At 34.9% G+C, this 14,228-nt stretch overlaps 1 protein-coding gene across 2 annotated transcripts in view; it reads right to left on the reverse strand.

The window, feature by feature from the left end:
- Nucleotides 1–14,228, reverse strand: part of LOC112049971 (uncharacterized) — a 154,098-nt gene that overhangs the window by 31,037 nt on the left and 108,833 nt on the right. Inside the window, exons 2-3 of one of the 2 annotated variants that reach the window (XM_052888800.1) lie at nt 4,152–4,385; nt 1,890–2,003 (exon numbers count right to left, since the gene is read on the reverse strand). In XM_052888800.1, the coding sequence (XP_052744760.1) occupies nt 1,890–2,003; nt 4,152–4,214 (177 nt within the window). In that variant the 5' untranslated portion in view covers nt 4,215–4,385. The remainder of the gene's footprint in view (nt 1–1,889; nt 2,004–4,151; nt 4,386–14,228) is intronic. The other variant, XM_052888799.1, reaches the window with a different exon arrangement.

Below are 14,228 nucleotides of genomic sequence, written 5' to 3' on the forward strand. Positions count from 1 at the left end.
ACCTACGTACTTATGTATAATTTTATATAGTAAATATGGCTCACCTGATGGCAAGTGACAACCATCGCAAGCATGCAAATTCCCCACCCTTCAACCTGAGGCATAGGTTTTAAGCCTCATGATCCTGTAATTGCTTACAGTAACAACCATAGCCTTCAGACTGGCACACAGAAATGTTGTTAATGTAGTGGGGGGTAGACCAATGCTGTGCTTTCCGGTGCGGGGTCGCCAGCATCATGGGACCCCAACGTCCATCGGCTCCTTGTACTATGTGCCCTGCTCATTATTATTTCTGATTCAATAACACAGATAAACTCCAAGCTTGTTCCTTCGCTCGCTGACTGACTATAAGCCTTCTCATGTGGCCCATAGTAAACGATCAAGATGACAGTACTTCTCCGTACAAACTCTATTATAAAATAGCTCAATAAATGCAGCTATATGAAGCAGCTTCAATTATTATAGCGTTGACCTCGAAGCCCGATGCACTTTCACCGCTTACTTATATGTAGAAGCGTATAAGTAAGTATATTGTTTGCTTAGTTTCCTCGATTATAATAAACTAACGGACGCCTGCGACTTGGCGTGATATTCGTTTTTTAACAAATTCCGCGGTCACCATGGATTTTTGCGTTATAAAAAGTAGTCTATAATATGTTGTGCAATACCTAAGCTATCTCCCAAATTTTACGTATTCAAATTGGTTCAGCCCTTCTAGATAGATAGATAAACACACAAAAAATAAAAAAGTTAGATTGTGTTTTAGTAGATTCCGAGTAAATAAATTAGCGCATTAGAAAACTCAGTTATTTTGAAATCACCGACACACACTTGAATTTTCTTTTTATATTCAGGTTCACTGGTTAACTGCCCCATTTGGTGCAGGTTGCACAATTGCACATTGCAGGTTTTTTTTTCATGAAACTAGACTGCATCGTCACTTACTATGAGATGAGAATTAAAATGCCAGTCAATAGGTAACTTTTTGATTATAAGAATATTATACATAGCTATACAATTATATACAAGTACGTCTGAGTCAAAAGCATATAGGTAGGTACTTACATAAAATTTACCTATTTTGAACCTTCTGTTCTAATTTCATGTTCCCGGAATAATCATCATAATAATTAATTATTTGAATTGATACTTGAAAGGTAATAAATGTGGATAGATCTATTATCTATATTGAGCTCTAAGGTGGCGCCATATCTTTTAAGTGTTTATATATCAATGGATAAGAAAGAGTAATGGATAGGTAAGTGTTTTAAAAATTGATTTAACGCAAGCTTTAGATGCTTTGTTTCAAAGATGAAGATGGTTTGAGATATTGCGGTGTTTCATTACTATGCAATATTTAAAATCGTTTGATAGAAGTAGATAATTCTTACATAAATTATTTTTTGCTTTAAGTAAACTAAACCATAATAATTATAGAATAACAAAGTGGAAGAGCCATCTATATCTATGCGTCGGAACTATTATGAAAAACTGTGCATGTCAACCACGTCACTACGTGCAATAGTGACACACTAGGTGGCGCTGTTAGCACATGTATTATTTATGTAAAATATTAAGCAATGCATTTGTAAATTATTCGCTGATGTTCAGGATGTTTTTCATAATTATCACCACAAAATTATAAACTACGTACTATGAAACTGTAAACCCATGTAGTAGGTAACTGCATCTGCAATTTCTAAGAAATTGAAACAGTTGTGCAGTAGTGCCAATAGATGGCGCTGTTTCAATTCCTTAGCAATTCGCGTTTATGGTTACGCGATCGTCACATTATGAAAACATCCAATTAGGAATCTGAATGGTTGATTGCTGTACTAAGTTGTTCCACGTTAATGGGTGTGATGGTATATTTGGTGGTCAGAACTCACCTTATCAGCCTTGTCGGTGGGCGGGGAGGCCGGCGGACTCCGAGGCAGGCCCAGGTCCTCGTCGTCGTCGCTGTCGCCGCGCCCGCGCCGCCGCACCGCCGCCACTAGCTCCGCCTGGTGGACACAATTAGTATTAAATTAATAAATAATAAAATAATTCAGAAAACCAAAGTTACCCATAGGCTATAAGCCCTCAACCCTCAAAGGGGTTGGAAGAACACAACGTAACGTTGAGGCTGATATTTAGAATGGGGATACTCGTAGACTATAGGTACCCTGGACTAATATATACACTAAGTATCTATTTTCCCGGAACAACTCTAGGTTACCGTAGTATTTGTGAAAAACTGAAATTCACACGGACGCAGTTGCGGGCACCCTCTACAAAAAGATAATCTAATTACAGTATAAAGACCATCGGTTAATTCAATGTTCAAAGAGAGGGATTTTATTACATCATCATCATTGTCAGCCTCAGACCAATTGTATAGAACCTGCCTCGCTTGACGTTATTCTTCTGTCAAAAACTGTCTCCTACAGTATCGATGTTTCATAGTTGTGATCGTGTTCGTCGGTAAAAATACCTTTTTGTGTAGTTCAATGGTATAAAAAAACTTCTACTTTAGATATATATATATACCAAATCTAAGCTCGTTTTCCTAAGAAAATGTCAGACAATTTTGTTCGTGAATTTGTATGCGATGGTGGTCTATAACAATTGGATCTGAGTTGTCAACCGATGGAGATTCACTGAATTGAGGTAAGGAATACGTCAAGGTCTTATAATCCGCCTGATAATGCCGTCAGTATTTGAATTTCCAGTACTCGAGTCTAAATCCAAGACCCATAGCCACTTTAATAATAATAACAAAGCAATCAAGCGAAACGCAAAACATTAAAATTCCAAATATTACATGAAGTATGTCATCCGAGGGATGCGATAGTGATATCAACACACTCGTTCGTGGACATCCGTTCATAATATTGCCATTTCAATTCTGAATATAATAAGCCTCGGACTTAATGATGCGTTCAGAGTTGCGTTAAAACTTGCGTCATACAAAATGTAAGTTCAAACGTAACTTTGACCGTATAAAATATAAACTTAGGCTATTCTAAGCTTTTAGTAGACCGTATTTGAAAAAATCTGGTTTTAAAAAGGTTGTCAACCGCTTATGCATAACAGCATAAGTATTATATGACTAAAAAGTGATTACAAATATAAGAAAGCTAATGACGAACAAAGGATATGATTCACAACACTTGTCAGGACAACTTAATTATCAAATCAAACTGTAACCAAAACAAGACCCTAGAATGGCAGAGAATGACCTTGAGTGTAGTCACGTACTTGTGAACTATGTGTGTAGGGTTATAGGATCCTTTGACTGATATCAAACACTCCCCTTTTCCACTCAAGTCACTCTCCCCGCCTATTCCAAGTAACCCATAAAGAATTACACAACAAGAGATGTGGACGGCTCGAACGCCACGAGCACACTGAAGCTGTTCGTACCGCAAGTCGTTGCAACGCGGCGATAACATAAGTGCTTTATGTTTTGTGCTCTCAACCGAGTAGGTAATCTGCCCCAAACCCAAATCCCCGGCTGGGAAAGTTGAGGTTTTCTTAATTGGTCCAGGTCTGGCTGGTGGGAGGCTTCGGCCATGGCTAGTTACCACCCTACCGGCAAAGACGTATCGCCATGCGGTTTAGCGTTCCGGTACGATGTCGTGTACCTAGAAACCAAAAGGGCTGTGGATTTTCATCCTCCTCCTAACAAGTTAGCCTGCTTCCATCTTGGATTGCATCATCACTTACCATCGGGTGAGATTGTAGTCAAGGGCGAACTTGTAAAGAATAAAAAAAAATTGTTAATCAATTTGAAACCCATCTTCGAAAATACAACATAGTACAGTCTGTCTGAGATTTGATTTGACTCAGACCAATTAGAAAAAGACCTGACTCGCTAGATGTTACCTCTCTGTCAAATAATAATCAATGATCTAACGCGTTTATAAAAACTGTTTCTATAGAATCGATGTTTCATTGTTGTAATGGTTTTCGTCGTGTAAAGAATTCCCCAAAAATGTCGGTTTGTGTAGTAATACTTGTGTTGAATGGCATAAAAACGGCCAACAACTTGTAATTCACTAAAATATGAAGTTACGTTTCATTTGTAAGTATGTATTTCTAACTTAAATATATCAAATTCTAACTTAAATATATCAAATTTGTAATAAAAACTTCATTGTCAAACCAACCCATAATTTTCCAATCTTCGATCCTGTCACCCAAAGAAACCTCCTCTTCCATGACTGATTCATGCCCACTTCACTTCACTTTGCTATTCGGCATAAGACACTTTCATTATCACCTATTCACTTTCCTTATTATAAAGCACATAGTTCTTGCACGGTCAAGTGAAGTCTATTTGCAAAGCTCGATGCCACTTAAAATAATATCACTTGATAATTTACACTTTAAATCACTTTTCCCTTTAAAATAAATATATAAATTTTAAATATTTTAATAAAAACTTTTTGGTGTTACCAAGGAAAGGTTAAAAATTAAAGATTTTTACTTCACCAAATAATAATAATTAGTGAAGTGAATTATTAATTGTCAGTTGAAATTTTTGGTGTATTTCATAGGTTAATAATAAATCGCTCGTATATCACTGTTCGGTTTGGAAACATGTTATAATTAATTGACAAAGTGATAAATACTTTCACTTAAATATTAATTAGTGAAGTGATTAAGCTATGATAATATTTTCCTTTTAGTTTCTAGTTAATTTAATATATTTTTTTATTTTTCTTATGAAATATATCCATAAAGTATACGTCAAATCTCATTCACAGACAAATAGCAAGTCACTCAAATGTAATATTATTACACAAAAATTATTTTTTTTAACCGAATACAAATTAATATCAGTATTTGCCTTATTTTGTTGCCTAGAACTTACGTCATTAGTCGTCGATTCCCAATTTACCACTAAGCATACTGACTGACTCATGGACTGGCAATACCAAGTAAACAGTGTGAATAATTGTTTAATGATAATACAGTTTATATACAAGAGTGTGTGTTTGTACTGTTAGGCATTGTACATATACACTATGAATGTTTACCAAAAGGGAGCATTTATTTTGATGCTAGCGGATGCACGGTTTCACAGGTGTTTTTCCATTATCGAGAGAATACAGGGATAAAAAAGACTCCCTAAAACATCGGTTATCTGCCAGTGAAAGTCCCGTCAAAATAAATCTAGTCTAGCCAATCTATTATGAAAGTACAAACAGTTAAAGTTAGGTATACTTTTATAATACGAATTTAGTGAAAATCTTTTAATATAAAATAAAAAACAGACAGTTAAATTTTATTTATTTATTTAGAAAAAGTAATAAATAACACTTTTACGCTTACTTTTTTTAATAATTGCCTCTTTTTAACCGACTTCTAAAAAGGAAGCTCTATATTTCAAACATTTGGTCTAAGTTTATTTTTTAAGGGGTATTGATACTCAAAAACGCCCATAAATCACTAAAACCAAAACAAAACGGGGATTAAATATAGCCTGTGACAAATAACGTGGCATTCTACAACAACTTTACATCTTTGTAATATTAGTATAATATATCTTCTATACTTATAATAAATCTGTAGAGAGGTCAATTCTGTACATGAAATATATTTCCAAAATAACTATCAGGGGGTGATTAGTGATCGATACTGATGCCAAAAATGCAATCAGTAAAATTTTTGTCTGTCTGTCTGTCTGTCTGTCTGTATGTTCTTTATAGAAACAAAAACTACTGGACGGATTTTAACGAAACTTAGTACAATTATTCAACATACTCCTGGGCAGGTTATAGTATACTTTTCATTATGCTACTACCAATAGGAGCAGAGCAGTGAAGAGAAATGTTGAGAAAACGGTAGAAGTTACTCAATTTTTTAAGTTTCAGTCGCGTGTATAGCCTTAATGGTTAAAGCTACATAGAAATCATGTATGACGGAAATGTTCTCCTTAAAATTATCTATAAAAACACAACAGCATATATATGTCTATCTTTTATGGTTGACTCACAATAACACGTGTAACTCCCGATAGCTTAGCAGTTCGGAGCTTTCTAATTATATTTGTCTACTCTTATGTTTATAACACTCATCAGTCATAACAATAAGAAAGTTAACATTGTTACCTATTCAATAAAAAAAGAATCATAAAAATCGGTAAAGAAACACCAAAGTTATACATGAAATGCGCTAAGCCCTCGCGCGTGAATACTAATTCATGCTGTAAGGATTATTTTTGTGTAACGGTTGCCGCGCTCGACGCGGCTCGCGCTGGGAGGAATAAATAAAGAAGTGCAGCCTTAATGAGTAGGGTAGGGGTAGGGTAGGGTAGGGTAGGGGTAAGGCAGGGGTAGGGTAGGGTTGGGTAGGGGTAGGATTGGGATAGGGTAGGGTAGGGGTAGGGTAGAGGTAGGTTAGGGTAGGGGTAGTTGAAAGTTTACAACGACTTTCACGCGGACGAAGTCGCGGGCGTCCGCTAGTTTAAAATAAAATAATATAATCATGCACGAAAATCCTTTTATACGTTACATTATAGATTAATAACAAGTTCTAAAGTATAAATATTATATACGGTCATTTAATTCATAAATAAGGATAACTTAGCACTTCACCATATGAAGAAGTTTATCTATATAGAACCCAATCACTACTAAGAAGTCGGTAAGTATTTTTTGGAATGAAATCATTAAAATGAGATTTTTCAAAAATAAAATAAACATTTTTTATCATTGTGCTTTACAATCAATTAAGTAAGTTATGATGATAGCTTAATATAAATGAAAATTCTTTAATGTTTAATTTTTGAGATAATAAATTAGGCATAAATTATTTTGATTTTTGATTTAGCTCATAAGAACATCTCCCACGAATTATTATGTGGTCCGAATCATAACAGCTCTTACAGGCTCTTACAGCACAATAGGTGTAATCATCGTCATCTGCATTGTCTCTGCCTCTCTCCCAGCTGTAGTTATGTTTAACTTTTATCGCTTTTCGTACATTACAACAGTAACTGATTATTGTGTTGCTTAATATTTAACCTAGTTTAAAGTTTTAATCGAGTTAAATTATGTTTAATGTAAGGTAAAGAAAACGTTAAGGACTTATTAAACTACGGTACCTTGGCCAGGCCTATATTAAAAAAAATCTAAAAATTTGTCAGCTTATGCTTTTATCATTGGTAAGTATGGTATATTTTCTTATATTTTCTACAGAATATTGTTCAACTACCGAAAAAACGTAACTCTTAAATTTTCTGCACAATCTATACTTATAATAATTCTGTAGAGAGGTCAATTCTGTACATGAAATATATTTCCAAAATAACTATCAGAGGGTGATTAGTGATCGATACTGATGCCAAAATTGCAATCAGTAAAATTTTTGTCTGTCTGTATGTTATTTATAGAAAAAAAAAACTACTTGACGGATTTTAACGAAACTTGGTACAATTATTCTTCATACTCCTGGGCAGGTTATAGTATACTTTTCATTACGCTACCGTCAATAGGAGCAGAGCAGTGAAGAGAAATGTTGAGAAAACGGGAGAAGTTACTCCATTTTTTAAGCTTCCGTCGCTGTCGCATGATCCCTACCATAGGGGTAGGGTAGGGGTATGGTAGGGGTAGGCGTAGTAGTAGGGTTTTACGCATACGAAGTCGCGGGCGTCCGCTAGTATTGTTTAAGACTACAGATTATTGTTCAAGTAGGTACTTATAAAACGTAAATTTGTTATATTTTCAACAGAATATTGTTCAAGAACCCATATAACGTAATTTTCTATAGAATTTAATGTAGTTTTTATATATTTTTTACTGAATATTGCTTTTGTACGACTGGAACGAACAGTGCTTTCCTATGTGATCTACGTTAATTAGTCAAATTTTCTAAAAATAAATAAATTTAGATTCAACTTCAGCAAACTCCTTAACATGGTAGGTATGTGATTGCAGTCATGTTAACTTGTACAATAACAAAACACAGTTATTTTCCTTAAATACACCTATATACTCATTATATTGTGGAGTGATGCTAGTAACCGCAAATATAATATAATATGGTTCTTCGGAATTATTGTTATTAATTAATTATTTTCTGCTTTATGAGTTATAAATACCAATTTTCCGGTAACTAAGCAAATACTGAATCGGTTTTAAATGGCAGTGTAGACACAAACGAATTATTTATATATAAAAATGTACATACGAGTATCATCCATACATTAAAATACAGTTGAATGTCTGTCTGTAATGCCAAAATAACTGGGTGTTCTCAAGAGCTAATAGTTAGTAGATAGTAAGTAGTTATTTACCGATAAATAAACGTACTTTTTTAAAGTTTTTGTGTCTGTCCGAGCTAATCTCTTGAACGGCTATACCGATTTTATTGGTAAGATAAGGATGCGTATTGCGTATACAGATTCAAATAATAATGTGATATGCATATGCTCCTGACCGAATTTTTCGCTTACTTATTCCAAATTTCATATACGCAGGAGATATAGAGCTGTGATAGCCCAGTGGATATGATCTCTGCCTCCGATTCCGGAGGTTGTGGGTTCGAATCCGGCCCGGGGCAGGCACCTCCAACTTTTCAGTTGTGTGCATTTTAAGAAAATATCATGTGTCTCAAACGGTGAAGGAAAAACATCGTGACGAAACCTGCATACCAGAGAGTTTTTCTTAATTCTCTGCGTGTGTGAAGTCCGTCAATCCGCATTGGGCCAGCGTGATGGACTAAGGCCTAACCCCTCTCATTCTGAGAGGAGACTCGAGCTCAGTAGTGAGCCGCATATGGGTTGATAATGAGGAGATATAGTGCATCAGGCGCAGGGCCGACGGGTTTACGTGCTCTGCTAGGCACGGAGGTGTACTAAACGTACTCTACAACGTGCAATTGCACGTTGTAGAGTCAACATCTCCTGAGGATGCTCCGGTTTCGGGGTGAAACGTACGTAGAGAGTATTTTGTCGGACCTGGGTGACGTTGTCGCATGGGTTCGCCGAATTTCCGCGGATGATAGCAAAATAAATAAATCATTATATAATCATGATGAACTTCCGCAAAGTAACGCCTGCTTCTATCCAATATGTGAACAACGGTCCAGTTTGGCGGTCAGAAGAACCGGTCCAATGATGCAACCCATATCGCACGCCCACACCTCGCAAGAATGTTGTCAAATGTTACGAGAGATTTGCTTGTTTTTATTCGTCGTCATCAGCCCATATTCGGCTCACTGCTGAGCCCGATTCTCCTCTCAGAATGAGAGAGTTTAGGCCAATATTTCACCACACTGGCCCAATGCGGATTGACAGGCTTCACACACGCAGAGAATTAAGATAATTCTCTGGTATGCAGGTTGATGCAGGTGAGGCACGTGATATTTATTTTCTTAAAATGCACACAACTGAAAAGTTGGAGGTGTATTCGGACCGGATTACGAACCCACACCCTCCGGAAACGGAGGCAGAGGTCATATCCACTGGGCTATCACGGCTCACTTCATATTTTATTGATTATACTTTTCTATTATTCTATTATTCTAGCGATGATGACAGTTTTTTAAATTGTATATAAATTAAGAGTACGCTAATAGTAAAGCAACCTACAGGGATTTAAAGAGTCAGCTTTGCGGCGCTGCCGCGGATCCCTGAAAAACGCCCCATACAAAATGGCACGAACTAATGACGTCGTAGGCAATGTAATGATCGTTAGATTTGTATGTGCGTTCAAACAAAATTACTAATATCTTTGTTATTTGTGCGTTTATGTTTATAGTTTAAATATTAAAAAAATGTCACATTTAATGTAAGGAAACTAAAACTGTATGAATTTTCATCTAATTACGATAAAAGATTTTAAATAGATTTTGAAATTTTATAATCTCATTTATTTTACAAATATCCAGTCAATCTTTGCTTTTTATATATAAATTAGTTAACATTGACTCTATTTACCCGAATGTATCATAAAAATCAATATATTCAAACCTAGTCATCATCCCCATTAGGTACGTCATGTACGGATGTATTACCTAAAGAAGACGTATAGTGATATATTCAACGTAATTTATAGAATCGCAAAAATGACGAGATACTCGTATTTTGACCGCTATCATTTGAAATACATTAAAAGTAAAAGCTACCGTGCAACTGGTTTCGAAATGTGCAGATTTCATTTTGTTTAAACGACAGCTGAGTGATGTGACACGCCGTGCGATTATTTGCATCTGACGTCTTCAACTTGGATTTTTTTTCTGTGTGCCTAGTGGCAGTTTTCAATGTCTTCATACAGTGACTATCGCGTAACCGTAAACACGAATTTCTAAGGAATTGAAACAACGCCATCTATAGGCACTAATGCACAACTGTTCTATTTCCTTAGAAATTCGCGTTTACAGTTACGTGATTGTCACAGTATGAAAACACTAGTGGACGCCCGCGACTTCGTCCGCGTGGAATTTAGTCTTTCACAAATTCCTCGGGAACCACGGATTTTTCCAAAATTTCAGGTGATTTGAGTCAGCAGTCGAGGTGTGAAAGAGTAACAAACATTCATACCATCAAAATCATCAAGATATCGCAAATCTCGGGAATCCATGGATTTTTTGGGATAAAAAATAGCCTATGTGTTAATCCAGAGTAAAATCTATTGTTATTTCAAAGGGGGATGACCATTCCCGGCCCAGACCTTTCGTCTCCGCCCCACACTTTACATAAAACTAAAAAATACTTGATAATTTTTGTTTAATAATGAATAAATTACTTTATCCATAGCGGTTTGCTATAACTTTCCCCAAAAAATAAGTTTCATAACGATATTTGACAATATTATAGTTGTTGTACTTAGACAATATGTATGTGTAAAGTCTGCCAATGCGCATTGGGCCAGCGTGGTGGACTATTGGCCTAATCTCTCTCATTCTGAGAACAAACTCGTGATTAACAATGACCCGAAAATAGGTTGATAATGATGTTATTAGAAGTATGTATTCAATAACTTTTAAAGGGGTTAAAGTTAATATTTTATTAGTAACTCAACTCGTACCAAGGTAGATCTAAATGTAGATTATACTAAATGGTTAAATGCACGTTTTCAATTGCGTTGTCAGTTAAGAGTTGTAACGAAAGTGAGTGCAGGAAGATGTTCTCTCCGGCTGCCTACGGACGGACGGACCGTGACGAGCTGTATGTATGTAGGTATACGCGGAATAATGAGTTTTGTACACATTTTTAATAGCTATTTAGATTGTGTGCAACTTTCTTTTTAACCGACGTCAAGAGAGGTATCCTCTAGTTCTGTTAACTGCCCCCGCATTTTTTTTATTCTTTACAAGTTAGCCCTTGATTACAATCGCAACTGATGGTAAGTGATGATGCAATCTAAGATGGAAGCGAGCTAACTTGTGAGGAGGAGGATGAAAATTCACACCCCTTTCGGTTTCTACACGACATCGTACCGGAACGCTAAAACGCTTGGCGGTACGACTTTGTCGGTAGGGTGGTAACTAGCCATGACCGAAGCCTCCTACCAGCCAGACCTGGACCAAACCTCAATCGGTCCAGCCGGGGATCGAACCCAGGACCTCCGTCTTGTAAATCCACCGCGCATACCACTGCGCCGCCATGCATTCTGTAAAGTTACAGCGCTGTGACATCATTCGTTACCATGGCAACTTCGTTGTTAGTGACACTGTAATTTTGACATTCTTTATACATAAAATCCTGATTATCTTCAGTGACTCAATTAGTAGTATTAAGACTAGGTTTCCTTAATTATTATTGATCGATTACTTCTTCACATTTCTTTTTTTTTTCATCTTTTTGTTTGTTTGTCTTTTTTCTTTTTGTTTAGAGTAAGTTAATATTTTGTCTTATGCACCCAATGTAAGCATATTGTGTTTGCTTAGTAATTCCGAAAAATTTTCTATAAGTATTAGGCAAATCAGAATTTAAAAAAAAATTATCTTGTATATACAGATTATAAGCAATGCGTGTGCTAAATTTAATCAAAATTCGTTGAGCCGATTTTACCGTTTTTGCGCAACATAAACTGTTCCCGTTACGTAATCGTAGTGAGGGTAAAAATATTTAAAGTTAGATCCCCATCAACACGTTTATAAGGCTGTATTTATAACGTAGAGGTTTGAATTCAAACAAAAGCTTTTTTTTTATTTTTTTCCCTTTACTACAATCTCACCTGATGGTAAGTGATGATGATCTAGGTTGGAAGCGGGCTAATTTGTTAGGAGGAGAACGAAAAACCACACCTCTTTCGGTTTTCGGTTCGGAACACAAAATCGCTTGGCGTAACGTCTTTACAGGTAGGTAAACTAGCCATGGCCGAAGCCTCCCAACAGCCAAAAGTACCTTTATAACCAACGGCAGTAAAGCAGTGTTCAAAGTGATACCGAACAGGGTGATATGATATACAGGTTGTCCCGTAAATTATTTTTTTCTTTATTTAAAGAGATTTTTCGCTGAGCGAATATGCCTCTCTGTTTTAGCTTTAATTTAAACTTAATTATTCTTTACATTTTTTACACATTTTACACTAACTAAATATTATGACATACTTTACAGGTGATAGCTTACATCAAGGTCTATTAAAATAACGCAATATATGTTCGTCGAAATTTTATGGTTTTTAAGTTATATTGATTTTTGTATAGGCCTTGACGTCAGCTGTAAATTACGTCATAATATTTATGGGGCAACCTGTATATATATTTTATTATTTACAGCGTGTGTGTACGATGCTTTATCATTAAATATTTGCTATTAAAACAATATTTACCAAAACAACTTTAGTCGTGAACAGCCACGCTATGTTCCAAAATTTTCGAAGTGTCTCCTTAAAGGAGCGCGCCATTTTAATTTTTTTAAGTTTGAACAAATATCACAGAACTTTTACTAATATCACAAAACGGGGTTATTTTCAATAATTTCACTTCTAACTAAAAATTAGAACGAATATTTTTCTTCAAATGCACGTTTAGGCCAAGTAACTTGAATTTTGAATTTGTCAATTACATTAATTAAACTTTAACTCGTGCATTTTACAAAATAAAGCTGTAACTGTAATCTGCAAATAACATAATTATCATGTTTCTTTATTATAGCTTTTTACGTGTATTTAAGAATTCATAATACGTATCATTCTGTAGTGTGTAAATTAATGTAATTTTTGACAAAAGTAAGTAACTGGATGACTATAACTATTATTATTTTTATACCAAAAAAGTAGTATTTAAAGTATTTTGTTATGTTTTACACAGTAAGCTAGCACTTATGAAGGTTATTTGAAAAGTTAAAAAATAATAAAAGGAATAATAAGTATGTGAAAACCCTTAATTTTGAAAAAAAAACTAGATATATTTTAATTCTACGCAGACGAAGTTACGCGCCCGTTTTTTATTTTAATACAATTATTTTATTTTATTTGTATTTGTATTTATTTGTAGGTTCAATGAGTGCAACTCTCATGTTATTGATTGTTAGGATTAATAACTTTTTACTTTATCACAAAAATTAAAACAAAAAAAAAAATGTTTTTTTAAAACACTCGCGATATTATTTATTTTATGTATTTACACACTTTAATAGCCACTTTTATTCAAACAAACAAATACTTGGGAAATACTTGGGAATATTAAAAAAAATCGACAGAATCGCGCGCGCTGCTTTTTGGAAAGTCAGTCAAAACGCTACTGGCTACTGAGTGTTGGGATCCATACAACAGTGAGTTTTACTTTCTAAGCAAGATATTATGTGCTAAGGTGCTTCTTTTATTAATTTAATTTGTTTTAATTAACATAATGATACGCTGCTATTGGTTTACTTTGTATAATCTAAACGTTAAGTCTATTGTTGATGACAATTAATTATTATTTTTTTAATAATTCAAAACTATTAGATAATTCATTAGGGAAGGCATTTTTAACATTAATGCCATATTTAAAATGAAACGTATCGTTGTCTCCCCACGTCCCGCTCGTCGTATGTCTCTATGTTTGAATGCTATATACTCAAAAACTAATAAAGGGAATTAAACATAAGCATAAAAATCACTAGCAGACTACCCGCAGTTTTACTCGCTTAGTTCCTATTTCCGTAGGAGTACAGAGAAAAAATATAGCCTATACTACTCACAGATAATGTTGCTATTAATTGGTAAAATATTTTTTAAAATCGGTCGAGTACTTTTTGAGTTACATCATAAAAAAAAAACTAATATGACCTATTTATAATGTTAATT

Source organism: Bicyclus anynana, chromosome 23, assembly GCF_947172395.1.
Source record: "Bicyclus anynana chromosome 23, ilBicAnyn1.1, whole genome shotgun sequence".
Taxonomy (NCBI): Eukaryota; Metazoa; Arthropoda; class Insecta; order Lepidoptera; family Nymphalidae; genus Bicyclus; species Bicyclus anynana.